The sequence below is a fragment of the Lagenorhynchus albirostris genome, chromosome 3 (genome assembly GCF_949774975.1).
Source record: "Lagenorhynchus albirostris chromosome 3, mLagAlb1.1, whole genome shotgun sequence".
NCBI classification, from domain to species: domain Eukaryota; kingdom Metazoa; phylum Chordata; class Mammalia; order Artiodactyla; family Delphinidae; genus Lagenorhynchus; species Lagenorhynchus albirostris.
In genome coordinates, this window is record NC_083097.1 from 76,807,614 (window position 1) to 76,820,017 (window position 12,404).

Genomic DNA, 12,404 nt, shown 5'->3' on the forward strand with positions numbered 1-12,404 from the left:
TGCAGTGGAATCCTCTATTCTCCTCCTCCTGTTCCTTATTCATCTGATTTGGCATTTAGCATAATAAGCTAGCACTGAGGCCCCCTCTCTGCACCTAAAATACATATATATATACACATAAATATTAGTTTCAGGAGATTATTTTTTTTAAAGACAAAACAATCTGCTGCTTTCTAGCCCTGAAAATTTCTTCCCCTTTTTTGGGAAGTGGTGTGGAGAAGGAAGAGGTTCACCCACTCATGTTCTAGACAAAGCTTTAAGGAACACTAACCATCTACTAGGTACCATCAAACCCATTTCCTTTCACAAAGTGGTCAGCTAATACCCAAAATGAGTCTATGTAACCTCATATTCCTCTCTTTGGGATACTTCCCTCTATTCCAAGCACTTCCAACACTTCAGAGAAAACTCTGGCTCTCTTACAAGTGTCTTTAATATTTTTCCACAGCCCCACACATTTTTCCCTTATACCTCTCCTCCCATTTTTTCTCCTCAATCTCAATGACTTTTTTAAATAAGAGTGTTCATGTAGCACCTTTTCACTCAATGAAGGTTTTTTTTTACTACCAACCTAAAAGGGTTTTTATTCAACAGATCAAGCATAAAGAGCAATAACTATATCTAAAAAAAAAAGTGAAAACCATGCCAAAAGACAATGATATACCTCAAAACTAACATAGGTAGATGTACTGATATGTCCCACACACTCCAGCTAAAGCTATGGAACCTTATGCTACCTCCACAACCTTAAGTTGTGGAGATACAAAGATTCCACAAAGCACAAATAAGAAGAATAATTTTAAAAATAGTGACAATAATGACACTGGAAATTAATTACAGAAAAGCAAAAAATGATACCTTTAAATCTAATTACAAAAGTCTAAAGGTACTTTGTGATGACCATAACCTACACCATTACACCTTCCTTCTGAAAAGAATCAGTAAAAACAATCATTAAGTAAAAGTAGACTCCAATTACCTATTATTTAGCATTCTAGACACTTACCTTTTAGCTGTTATCACTTTATCTTCTCTTTAAATTGAATTTCAGATTGTTCCTTAAATGTTTATCCATCTAAATTAAGTAAAATATAACACAGGCACATAAAAAAGATGACATACACAACCCAAAACATATTGAATTTTTTAAAACATCGGACTCGGGTTCAATTTTCATAATTCATAATTTAAAACATGAGAAATAATTATGTAAAATTTTCCATCTTTTTTCTTTCCCAAAGAGACACTAATTGTAATCTCCAAATTTCTGAATCAGTCTAAACTGTGTTGCTATAGCCACAAGGTGTAAAAGGAACATCATAAAAAATCAGAAAGACTCAGAAAAAAATTACAGAAACTCAAAATACACTGACTTCAACATAAAAAACTGAACCAGAAGAGAATGTCACCTATTTCTACGCTACTTTGCTTTGAGTCTAGGACAGTTAAGGGCACTATTTACTCACAATCTGCAAGCTGACTACACTAAAGTGAATCTTGTTCTAAGCCACATAAGGAATTATAAACATGAAAAAAGTTGCCCATATGACGCAACTAGACTAGTTTGTAATTTAATAAAATAGAGCAGACTTTTTTTTAAATATTAAAAATCCATCTAAATAGCCATCTGAAATACTAACACAAACTTTACACGACTACAAATTCTAAGTATCTTTCGATGGTATCTCTGGAACAGATTCTGTCAAACAAAATTAATCTAGAATGCTTCCTGGAGAGAATGGAGGTATTTTGAAAAACTGAATAAAGTAAAAATGGAAAAAATGCTACTTTAGAACTAGGAAATGAACAAAATTTAGGTGAACCTGGTAGGGATGAAGACATGTACTAGTGATATACGTACTTAAATAGAAGGGTTAGTTCCACAGAAAAGGGTCTTACTGGTAAGAAGAGAAAGTACTGTGATCCTAATAACGTTTAGGAAAGTAAAATAAAAGTTAAACACGGTGTGAGGAGGTAAAATAAAAGTTAAAGCCTGACTCCCCATTTCACTAACTTCTTTAAGCCGCCATCCAGCTACAAATGATTACCCTCCTCACTCAACCTAATTTTACTGATTTACTCAGTTGTTTCAACTCTGTTCTTACAAAATTCCCCAGATTTTGTCAGCCCCTTCATTCTGCCATATCCAGCCACCAAGTCAAGAAAGATGGATCTGGATTCAAGTCTCCGCAGATCTTGGGCACCTTACTTCACCTCCAAGCCTATTTCCTCATTGGTAAAGTGAGAACGAGATCACTTACCTGATATGTACATAGACAGAACACCTGAACACAATAGCTATTAGTTCTGTTGTCCATATCTCCTACCACCCTCTCAATCAACTTCACCACTTTTTTCCCATTCCTAACCAACAGTGGTTATTATATACTTTCTCTACACATTTAAAATCCCCAATCCTTCCTTCCTTGATCTCTCAAGAAGCAACCTTCTTGCTTATGTTCTTCAAAAGACAGCTATCATCAAACGCAAGTATCTCCTTCAAATTAGTCATTACACAAATACTAGACTAAAGCCTGCAACTTAACAGATGCTTTATGTTCTATACAGATGTATTCTGTCTCTTCAGCAGGTGAAGATAATACTGAATTTGTTCCAGATAGTCACTAACTGCACACTTAGGGCAGAATATAGTGCTGCTGGTATTCTGGACATTAAAAAACTATGAAGAGCCAAAACCTAGACCAAGACTTTCAACTGAAGACTTTTCTGAACCGCAAAGTATTTCACTAAAGCAGGTAACCCGTAATGTAGATACCTTTAACTGATGACCTAAACATACACATAATGGAGCCCTCCCTCACTACAATACACTATATACACACATGTACACACAGAAAGGTGTGCACAAACAACTCAGAAGTACCTTTTCCGACAGGGTAAGTTACTGATTAGCAAACATGCTTTATGTCCAGAAAAGAGTGACCAAATAACAAACAAACCTGAAGTTACATGATAATTACCCGAAGGAACTGGGGGAGACCTGGGGAAAAAAAAATGGTGGGGAAGTTGAAAAGGGCTGTTGAAAGGGAGAGATTATTCATGTAAAAGTGAAGGTAAATGGACTAATGAACAATCAAAAGTAGAGGGAGACCGACTGCAGCTCAAAATATGAACTTTTAATAATTTAACCTGTACAAATATGGCACAGGCCCCTCGAAGGAAGTGTGTTTCCCATCACTGGAGATGAAAAGGCGCAGACTGCACAATCCACTTGGGAGGAATATTGTACGACAACTTGAATGTGAGATGAGAATAAGACTAGAAGTCTCTTAGATTTTTCCAGCGCTATATGTCTGGGACCCTAAAATATCTATCTCACTCCAACCCAGTACAGCACCTGCTCCCACTGACACTGCCAAGGAGACAGAGAGAAAGAAAAAGATGTGTTCCTGTCATCCTGACCGGAAACTCAGAATACACGTCCTGTGAAAACAAGGCCAGAGAGAGTAAATAGTTTACAAAAATCAATACTATGCCACAGATAAAGTTAAATATATTTTTATGAACCTAAATGTCAGTCAACATTGTTTCTATGGTAAAATGTGTTCTACATTCCAAATTAACTCAAAACAAATATTTGAAATATAGCCTGTTCATGAGGGAGCCTATGTATATTACCTTTCATACTGTATTATTATTTTGTTTTTTTTCCCTAGAGTGTAAGTTCCTTACGGTCAGGTACTATTGTTTATATATTTGTCTGCTCCCATAGATCGTTAGCATGCTGCTCGATTAACAATGCTGCTTCACTAACAGAGTTTAATATCACTAGAATGGCATAACATTTTGCAGTTAATTAGAGACAGCATGGCGATGAGTTAGGGCAGAGACTACTCAAATTCAAGTCCTACTCAGACTGGCTCCCTGTGTAACCTTAGGCAGGTCATTTAACCTGTCCAAGTCTCAGCTTTCCTATCTGAAAAATGATGAAAGTGAGGATTATAGAAAATACTCCATGTAAAAGTACCTGGCACAAAACAGGTGCTCAATAAATGCGTAGTATAATACCCAGCACATAATAAGCACTATATGAGTGTTAAATAAATAAGGTCTGTCCTTTTTACAATTACTGTATGCAAAAAATACTGTCAAATATTAGTATTAAAGGTTGATTTTATGTAAATAAATACTACAACTCCTTTTCCTGTCAAAATACTAAAACGACTAATGTGAGGCACAAATTATATACCTGAAACTATAATAATGAAATCAGGAATCTGGCTCTGGGACAGAAATCTGCTTCTTCCAGATTTCTCCAAAGGAGTTCAACAGTCAAGAGGACCAGTGATTTTTCAAAACCACTGCAAAACAATGGTATTCTGAATCTACGTCAGTTAATCGAACACGTCACACAGCCCAACGTTTCTCCCTCTGAGAACCTATCCAGCTTCTCCCTCGCACTCTGAAGGTAAAGTCCACCTAAGCTTATCCCCACATAGAAGATGAAACTTTTCTTACCAGGCCCCGCTCCTCACCCCACCAGAGCACAATAAATCCTTACTGCACAGGCAAAGCGGCGAATAGGATGAGGCAGGCTAGAAACATCCTTGGGAGGAAGGTATTCGAGGGGCCACCCGGTATCCATATCGCACCTTAGGCGGTCCAGACAGAGGCCCCACAAAGAACCGCCCAATCCAACTTAAGTGACAGACGCGCTGCCACCTCATCATCTCCCAGTTCACGGTCTCACCTAACACTCAGCCACGCTTGCTCTGCGCAAAACAAGCAGCCTCGGCCCCTGATCCTTTCTCTGTCTAGGTAACATTTCAACTGCCTACCGGCTCCAACTTCTGCAAAAGCGACAGCGACCAAAACCAACCTGGGACAGATGCTTCTCCTGCAGAAGCCAAATCTGAAGTCAGAGCGCATGCGCATTTCCCAGGCATCGCTCACGTGACTGGAAACGGCTGGGTTTTAGTTCGCTCGGTATTTGATTAAAAGGTCTTAACGTGAGTCGAGAAAGGGAAATTCCTCCTTTGCGCATGTGCTCAGCCCGAGCCTGATGGGAGTTGTAGTTCCATGGGTGAAGGAAACCGAACTGCGATCTCTGCGATCCCCGCCCTCCTTTTCTCGGGTGGAACTTCCTAGGGGGAGGGGCAGGGTCCAGCGCCCAGAGGCCGGGCTCCCAGAACAGCTCCCCGTGATGCTGCCGCTGTGGGTGGCGGTGGTCGCAGTCTCGGCGCTGGCAACACCAGCTCCTGGGGCAGGTGGGCAGAGGCGGGGAGCAGTTAAGGCTTGGCCAGATGCGCCTAACGTGGTGCTAGTCGTGAGCGACTCCTTCGTAAGTATGGAAAGGCAGGGGAGGGGGCGCCCCGCTACACACCCGCGACCGGCCCACAGCCCATCCTGTGCTGCTGGCTTTGGGGAGCAGAATCTGAGACTTTCAAACGTGTTTTACCCTGATGCAAAGTAAGAAATGCATTTTACTTTGAGGCCCCGTACACACATACGTGCACCACATAGATATGCGTGTAAAACAAACATACTTTAGTAAGATGCACTCCAATTAGCATCTTTGCAAATTTTTTTTAATTGCTGACCTCGACCCACTAAATTATCTTACCACTACTAATAAACGTTCAATCCATACCCCCGCTTGATTCAATTGTGGGGAAAAATAACATTCTATTTCAACATAAAAGCCTGTTAGCTTTCCAGCAGTCAACGTTATTTTTATTACTCAGGTGTCTGATAATCCTGTTAGTCTGATTTATATTCATTAGTTGACATAATTTGACACTCGCCCATATTCCAGATTGTGTATGTGTGTGTGTATGTGTGGTGGTGTTGTTGCTGTTTAATCCCAAACTTAAACAGTTTTTGTAACTCTCCCAAGCCATCAACTAAAAAGAATACTACTGTCAACATTACCTGATACTTTTAGTATTATCCATGATATTAAACCTAATGCTTGGACAAATGTTTGGTTACTAATTATAATATTAGTTTTTTATGACTGGGTGTTACTGTGGTCACATAGATTATTGGTGTTAAAGCATATCTGGCACCAAAGAGTGCTTTTAATCATTATGTTGTATTGCCTTTCCTCATAGATTAACCCGTGATTATTAAAGTTACATAATCTGGATATACCCATAGGGTTTGCTGAGAATATTAAAGTAATCTTGATGATTATCTAAACTTAGGAAACAGGCAATATTGGAGAGTAACATGAAAGAGGTTTATTAGGGAGTACTCATGAGATCAAAGGGAAAGGAAGAAAGCAGGACTGTGCAGAGAGAAGTTGAGTTTTGTCACTGTCTCACTGGAGGCCTCAGCTGATCTTATGGGTAGTTCTCAAACTAGTATGATGCTTCAGAACTGTTTCCATTTGTGGTGAGGAGACCAGGCCTTTGTACCCTCATGTTGGATGGCCATTACTTGTGGAATGCTCCCAGAATGAGGCACCATTTTGGGCAAGACAACTCTCTTCAGCAGAGGCAATCTTTCACTCTAAAAGGGAACCTGGGTGGTGCATCAAAACATCCTAGAAACTTCTGAAGATGACTGAAATATTTGGTTTATTTTTTAGTATAGTATAAGCACATAGATTTTTATATATTTGTGTATACAAATATTGTATGCAGACTAATGCCTTATGAATATAAAAGAAAGGATCCTGAAAAAATACAAACAAATCAAATTCAGCAATATATAGAAAGGGTTACACACCATGACTAAGTGTGATTTATCCCTGAAATGTAAGGTGGATTTAATATCTGAAAATCAGTCAGTGTAGTAGACCACGTTAATTGAATGAAGGGCAAAAAACACGTGATCATATCAATAGATGCAGAAACAGCATTTGACGAAGTTCAATAACACTTCATGATAAAAGCACTCAACCAAGTAGAAATAGAAGAGAATTTTTTCATTCTGATTAAGAACATCTACAGGGCTTCCCTGGTGGCGCAGTGGTTAAGAATCCGCCTGCCAATGCAGGGGACACGGGTTCGAGCCCTGGTCCGGGAAGATCCCACATGCCACGGAGCAACTAAGCCCATGCGCCACAACTACTGAGCCTGCGCTCTAGAGCCCGTGAGCCACAACTACTGAGCCTGCGTGCTGCAACTACTGAAGCCCACACGCCTAGAGCCTGCGCTCCGCAACAAGAGAAGCCACCGCAGTGAGAAGCCGGCACACTGCAATGAAGAGTAACCCCCGCTCACCGCAACTAGAGAAAGCCCATGCACAGCAACCAAGACCCAACACAGCCATAAATAAATAAATTAATTTTAAAAAATGTATTTAAAAACAAAGAACATCTGCAAAAAATCCACAGCTAATGTTATACTTAACTATAAAAGACAATGTTTTCTCCCAAAGATCAGGAACAAGACAAGCCTTTCTGTTCTCACTATGTTTATTGCAATTATGCTGGAGGTTTTAGACAGGAAATTAGACAAGAAAATGAAATAAAAGTCATCTAGATTAGAAAGGAAAAATTAAAAGTATCTCTATTTGCACCTAACATAACCTTGTATAAAGAAAATCCTAGGGAATCTACTACAAAATCCTAGAACTAATAAGTTAGTCTAGCAAGGCTGTAGGATGTAAGATCAATATACAAAAATCAGTTGTATTTTTATACACTTGATTGATGAACAAACTGAAAGTAAAATTAAGAAAACAATTCAATTTAAAATAGCATCCAGGGACTTACCTGGTGGTCCAGTGGCTAAGAGTCCATGCTCCCAATGCAGGGGGTCCGGGTTCAATCCCTGGTCAGGGAACTAGATCCCACACGCTGCAACTAAAGATCCTGCACGCAGCAACGAGGATCCCACATGCTGCAACTAAGACCTGGCACAGCCAAATAAATAAATAAATATTTTTTAAAAGTAAAAATAAAATAGCATCCAAAAAATGAAATACTTAGGATTAAATCTAACCAAAGAAGTTCAATTCTTATACTGAAATCAGATTTAATATTGTTAATATAGTAATAATCATCAAATTGATCTACAGATTCAATGCAATCTCTATAAAAATCCCTATGACGTTTTTGCAGAAACAGAGAAACCCATCTTAAAAGTCATGTGGATATTCAAGGGACCCAGAATACCTGAGAACAAAATTGGAGGACTTAAACTTTCTACTTTGAGAACTTACCATAAACTACAGTAATCAAGATGGTGTTTTACTGGCATAACAATAGATAGACATATAAATCAACAGAATAGAATTGAAAGTAGAGAAATAAACTCTCAGGTTTATAGTCAGTTGGTTTTTCAGTAAGGGTGCAAAGACCATTTAATGGGGAAAGAATAGTCTTTTCAACAGATAATGCTGGGAAAACTGACTATCCACATGCAAAATGCCTCACACCATTTTCAAAAAGTAACTCAAAATGAATTGATGAATGAAACATAAAAGCTAAAATTATAAAACCCTTAGAAGAAAATATAGGGGCAAATCTTCGTGACTCTGGATTAGGCAATTAAAAACTGGGCAAAGGATCTGAAAAGACAGTTCTCCAAAGAAGATATGCAAATGGTCAATAAGCACATGAAAAGATAGTCAACATCATTAGTCATTAGGGAAATGCAAATCAAAACCACAATGAGATACCAATTCACACCCACTAAGACGACTATAATCAAAAAGAGACAATAGGGCTTACCTGGTGGCCCAGTGGTTAAGAGTCCGCCTGCCAATGCAGGGGACACGGGTTACGAGCCCTGGTCTGGGAAGATCCCACATGCCTAGAGCCCTGGTCTGGGAAGATCCCACATGCCACGGAGCAACTAAGCCTGTGTGCCAAAACTACTGAGCCTGCGCTCTAGAGCCCATGAGCCACAACTACTGAGCCCACGTGCCACAACTACTGAAGCCTGCGTGCCTACAGCCCATGCTCCACAACAAGAGAAGCCACCGCAATGAGAAGCCCGCGCACCACAACGAAGAGTAGTCCCCACTCACTGCAACTAGAGAAAGCCCGCGCGCAGCAACGAAAACTCAATGCAGCCAAAAATAAATAAATAAATTTATTAAGAAAAATAAAAGGAGACAATAACTAGGGTCACGAGAATATGGGAGAATTGCAACACTCATACTCTACTGGTGGGAATGTAAATGGTGCAGCCACTTTGGAAAACAGTTTAGCAATTCCTAAAATGCTAAACGTGAGTTACCATATGATCCAGCAATCCACTTCGAGGTATATATCCAAGAGAAATAAAAACATATGTCCACACAAAAACTTGTACATGAATGTTAATACTGACAAAAATTGAAAACAACCCAAATATACATCAGCTGGTAAATGGATAAATAAAATTTAGTAATATTATTCGACAATAAAAAAAACAAATGCAGTACTGATAACATGCTGCAGTGTGGATGAACCTAGAAATTGTTATGCTAAGAGAAAGAAGCTACTCACAAAGGGCCACATATTGTATGATTCCGTTTGTCCAGAGAAAGCAAATCTACAGAGACAGAAAGTAGAGACAGGTCAGCAATTACCTAGGGTTTGGGAAAATGGGAGGATTACCAGGTGGTGGCTAAGGGATACAAGGAATACATGATGGAAATGTTCTAAAATTGATTATGGTGATGGTTGCACAACTCTCTGAATATACTAAAAAACATTGAATTGTACAAATTAAATGGGTTTTATGATGTGTGAATTACATCTTAAACCCTTTTTTAAAAAAGAGAAAATAAGCACCTCTGCCTGGGTCTTAAAGGGCACAAGCATCCTCTCTGCCTCCCTCCTTCCACCCCTGCACCTGCATTGTTCTTAGTTTGGGTGAGGTTTCAGGAGTGGGAGGTGGGCACAGGACTGTATACCAGAGTCTAGTGAGGATCTCATTCAGTCTGGTGAACAGATCTGAAAAGCATGCTCTTAACAGTCTTGCTTGATAATACATCTAGACAGTTGAAGTTACTGTTACATTCTTTCATTAGAATGATGTCTTGAAATCTAAACTTCACTGGTTTTCCCTGGCCCAGAATGATGAGGAACTGAGAACCAAGTCATGGTTCTAGAAGGAGCAATCCAGATCACAAAATCATATCTACACAAAAAGCTCATCCATCCCAAGGGGGAAAATGCCTGGACCCACGAGAGTCCAGAATAATAGCAAAATTCAGAAATTAAGGCAATTGGTATCATTATTGTCACTTGTATGCAGAAAGCCAATGAGTGGGCCTCTTTTTCTTTTTTAAATGCCCACTGTTAGAGTACTGTAATTGTTTTGAACTGTAGGAATGACCTTGAGAAAATTGAAATGGGCTATTGTTAAATGATGGAAGTTATTCTGAAAGCCATTCTGTAAGATTTCCTCTCCCAACTAAATGTGATAGAACTATAGTTTGACCTATGACTGACTATCCATTGTGAACCACAGTACCACACTATGGAAGACTTAACTTTCTCTGTGTTTTTATCAGCTAACCATGTTAAGATCCATTTCAGTTCAGAATTAATTATTACGTGGACCACCTCCCATTGATACCATGAGCAGTGGTACCAGTTTTAGTCTATTTTTTAAAGTATTTGCTAGTGTGTAAAAACTACATGAAGTTAAAAAACCAAAACTTCTAGAAATGTTTAATATTTTCTCTAATAATATAGTAATTTTGATCTTTGTTTAGAGTATTGGTATGCTTTTGACATTGAGAATATGTGTAGCATAATTTAAATATTTTCTAAGAACCTAATCAAATACAAATCTTTCCACTGATGTACTTAATCCAGGTTTATTAAGCTTTGCAAAAATACACTGTTGAATTTTGAACATATTAAATTTGCCTTTTGTAAATTGAACAGCTCTGGATTAAAGACTCGTTTCATTTAATTCACTAAATATTGTGGAGTGCCTTATATATCTTAGGCAGTAATCTTTACGTGGACCACGTTTCACACATTCCACGTTAGAAACTTCCCCAAGTGAGGCAGTTATCCCCTCTGCCATTTGCTATCCCTGCTGCTCTGCACTTTAAAGATCCCTGCTTTCTAGCCTGCTTTCAATGCAGATGAAGTCCTTGTACCAGTCATAGAAATGAGCCAAGAAATTGCTAACATGAGTTATAGATATGCTGCTGTAGCCATTTGCAGTGGTCGTTACACCCATTTGAACCTAGCCTGCAGGACTTGGAGTCCAAGCCTCACTGTTTGAATCATTGCAGTGCTTCTGCCACATGACTGTGTGCTGCATCCCTCCAGCTAGATGAACCTGAGTGGCTGGGTTGTCTAGAGTGGCCAGTGGCCACAAATGGTTATTAACCCCCATATCCAAAAGATTGTAGGAATAATACATCTAGGCATTTGGGATTTACGAGGATGTTTCTGAGAGTTTGAATTTACGAATTTAACAAAATTCTTATGCACTTTTGTCTTAGGCTCCCTAGCTCATCATTCAGGAAGCTAAGTTTGCTTAGCATTCAGCGATTACTCCTGCTAGAAGTGGTATTTATTTCAACATACAAGCATGCTCTAATATTCCCCATCTTTAAAAAAACCTGACCTTAATCCCACATTTATCCTCCAGCTAACTCTCTCTAACATCCATCCCATTTTTCTGTTTCGCTTTGCAAAAACAACTACTTAGAAGAGGTTTTTTCACCATGTCACCTCCCATTCTCTTTTCCCTGTCTGCTTTAGGTGTCCATCCCTACAACTCCATTGGAAGTGCTCTTGTCAGCATCACCAACTATCTCCATCCTACTAATTCCAGTGTGCATTTTCTGGCCTTCTTTTACACACCCTCTCAACACAGCTATTACCCTTTCTTGACACACTGTCTTCTCTCAGCTTTCATGAGACTCAGTCTACTGATACCTTCCTCCCTCACTGGCCATTCTTTCTCAGTTTCCCATGCTGCCTTCTCCTCTTATTCGGGACTCCTCAGGGTTCCTTTCTTTCCTCTCTTTTCACTCTCTCCCTTAAAGCAGTCTTAAAGGAGTCAGTCTCACACTTTTCAATACCATGAATATGTTAAAGACTTATTTCACCAGGATAAAATTCTCTGAGCTCCAGATTCCTGTCTGTACCCTACAGCCTAATTTATATATCCATTTGGAAATCTCAGACATCTCAAAGGTTTATGTATATCCCGTATTTTGGATTGGTTCACTTTTAAACTGTTTATTTACAATTACATTGAAAACATACAATAGATATAACTCCAGGACTGGAACATCCTTTTTTCTCTTTTTGCTCTTTACCAAGAAGAGTTCTTCAATTCCCAATTCGATTCCAAAATACGTATCTCCAACCCAAACATCTCTTCCAATCTTCAGGCTCATTTCTCTAGCTGCTTAGTTGTTATCTCCACTTAAGTCCTGAAGGTATCTCTAACTTTACATGTCCCTTAAGTTATTTGAATGGCTGATTCTTCTCATTCTTTAGGTCTCACTTCCCAGAGAAGCCTTCC

The 12,404-nt window shown here is 39.0% G+C and overlaps 2 protein-coding genes across 3 annotated transcripts in view; one reads left to right on the forward strand and one right to left on the reverse strand.

Annotated features, from left to right (window-relative positions):
- The window catches only part of SKIC3 (SKI3 subunit of superkiller complex), a 242,511-nt gene that overhangs the window by 81,144 nt on the left and 148,963 nt on the right, over positions 1 to 12,404 (reverse strand). The window contains exon 4 of the mRNA XM_060143291.1: positions 1,007 to 1,075. The gene's annotated coding sequence lies outside the window, so the exon portion shown is untranslated. The remainder of the gene's footprint in view (positions 1 to 1,006; positions 1,076 to 12,404) is intronic.
- Positions 5,123 to 12,404, forward strand: part of ARSK (arylsulfatase family member K) — a 42,428-nt gene continuing 35,146 nt past the window's right edge. For both annotated transcript variants that reach the window (XM_060143303.1, XM_060143304.1), the window contains exon 1: positions 5,123 to 5,302. In XM_060143303.1, the coding sequence (XP_059999286.1) occupies positions 5,165 to 5,302 (138 nt within the window). In that variant the 5' untranslated portion in view covers positions 5,123 to 5,164. The remainder of the gene's footprint in view (positions 5,303 to 12,404) is intronic.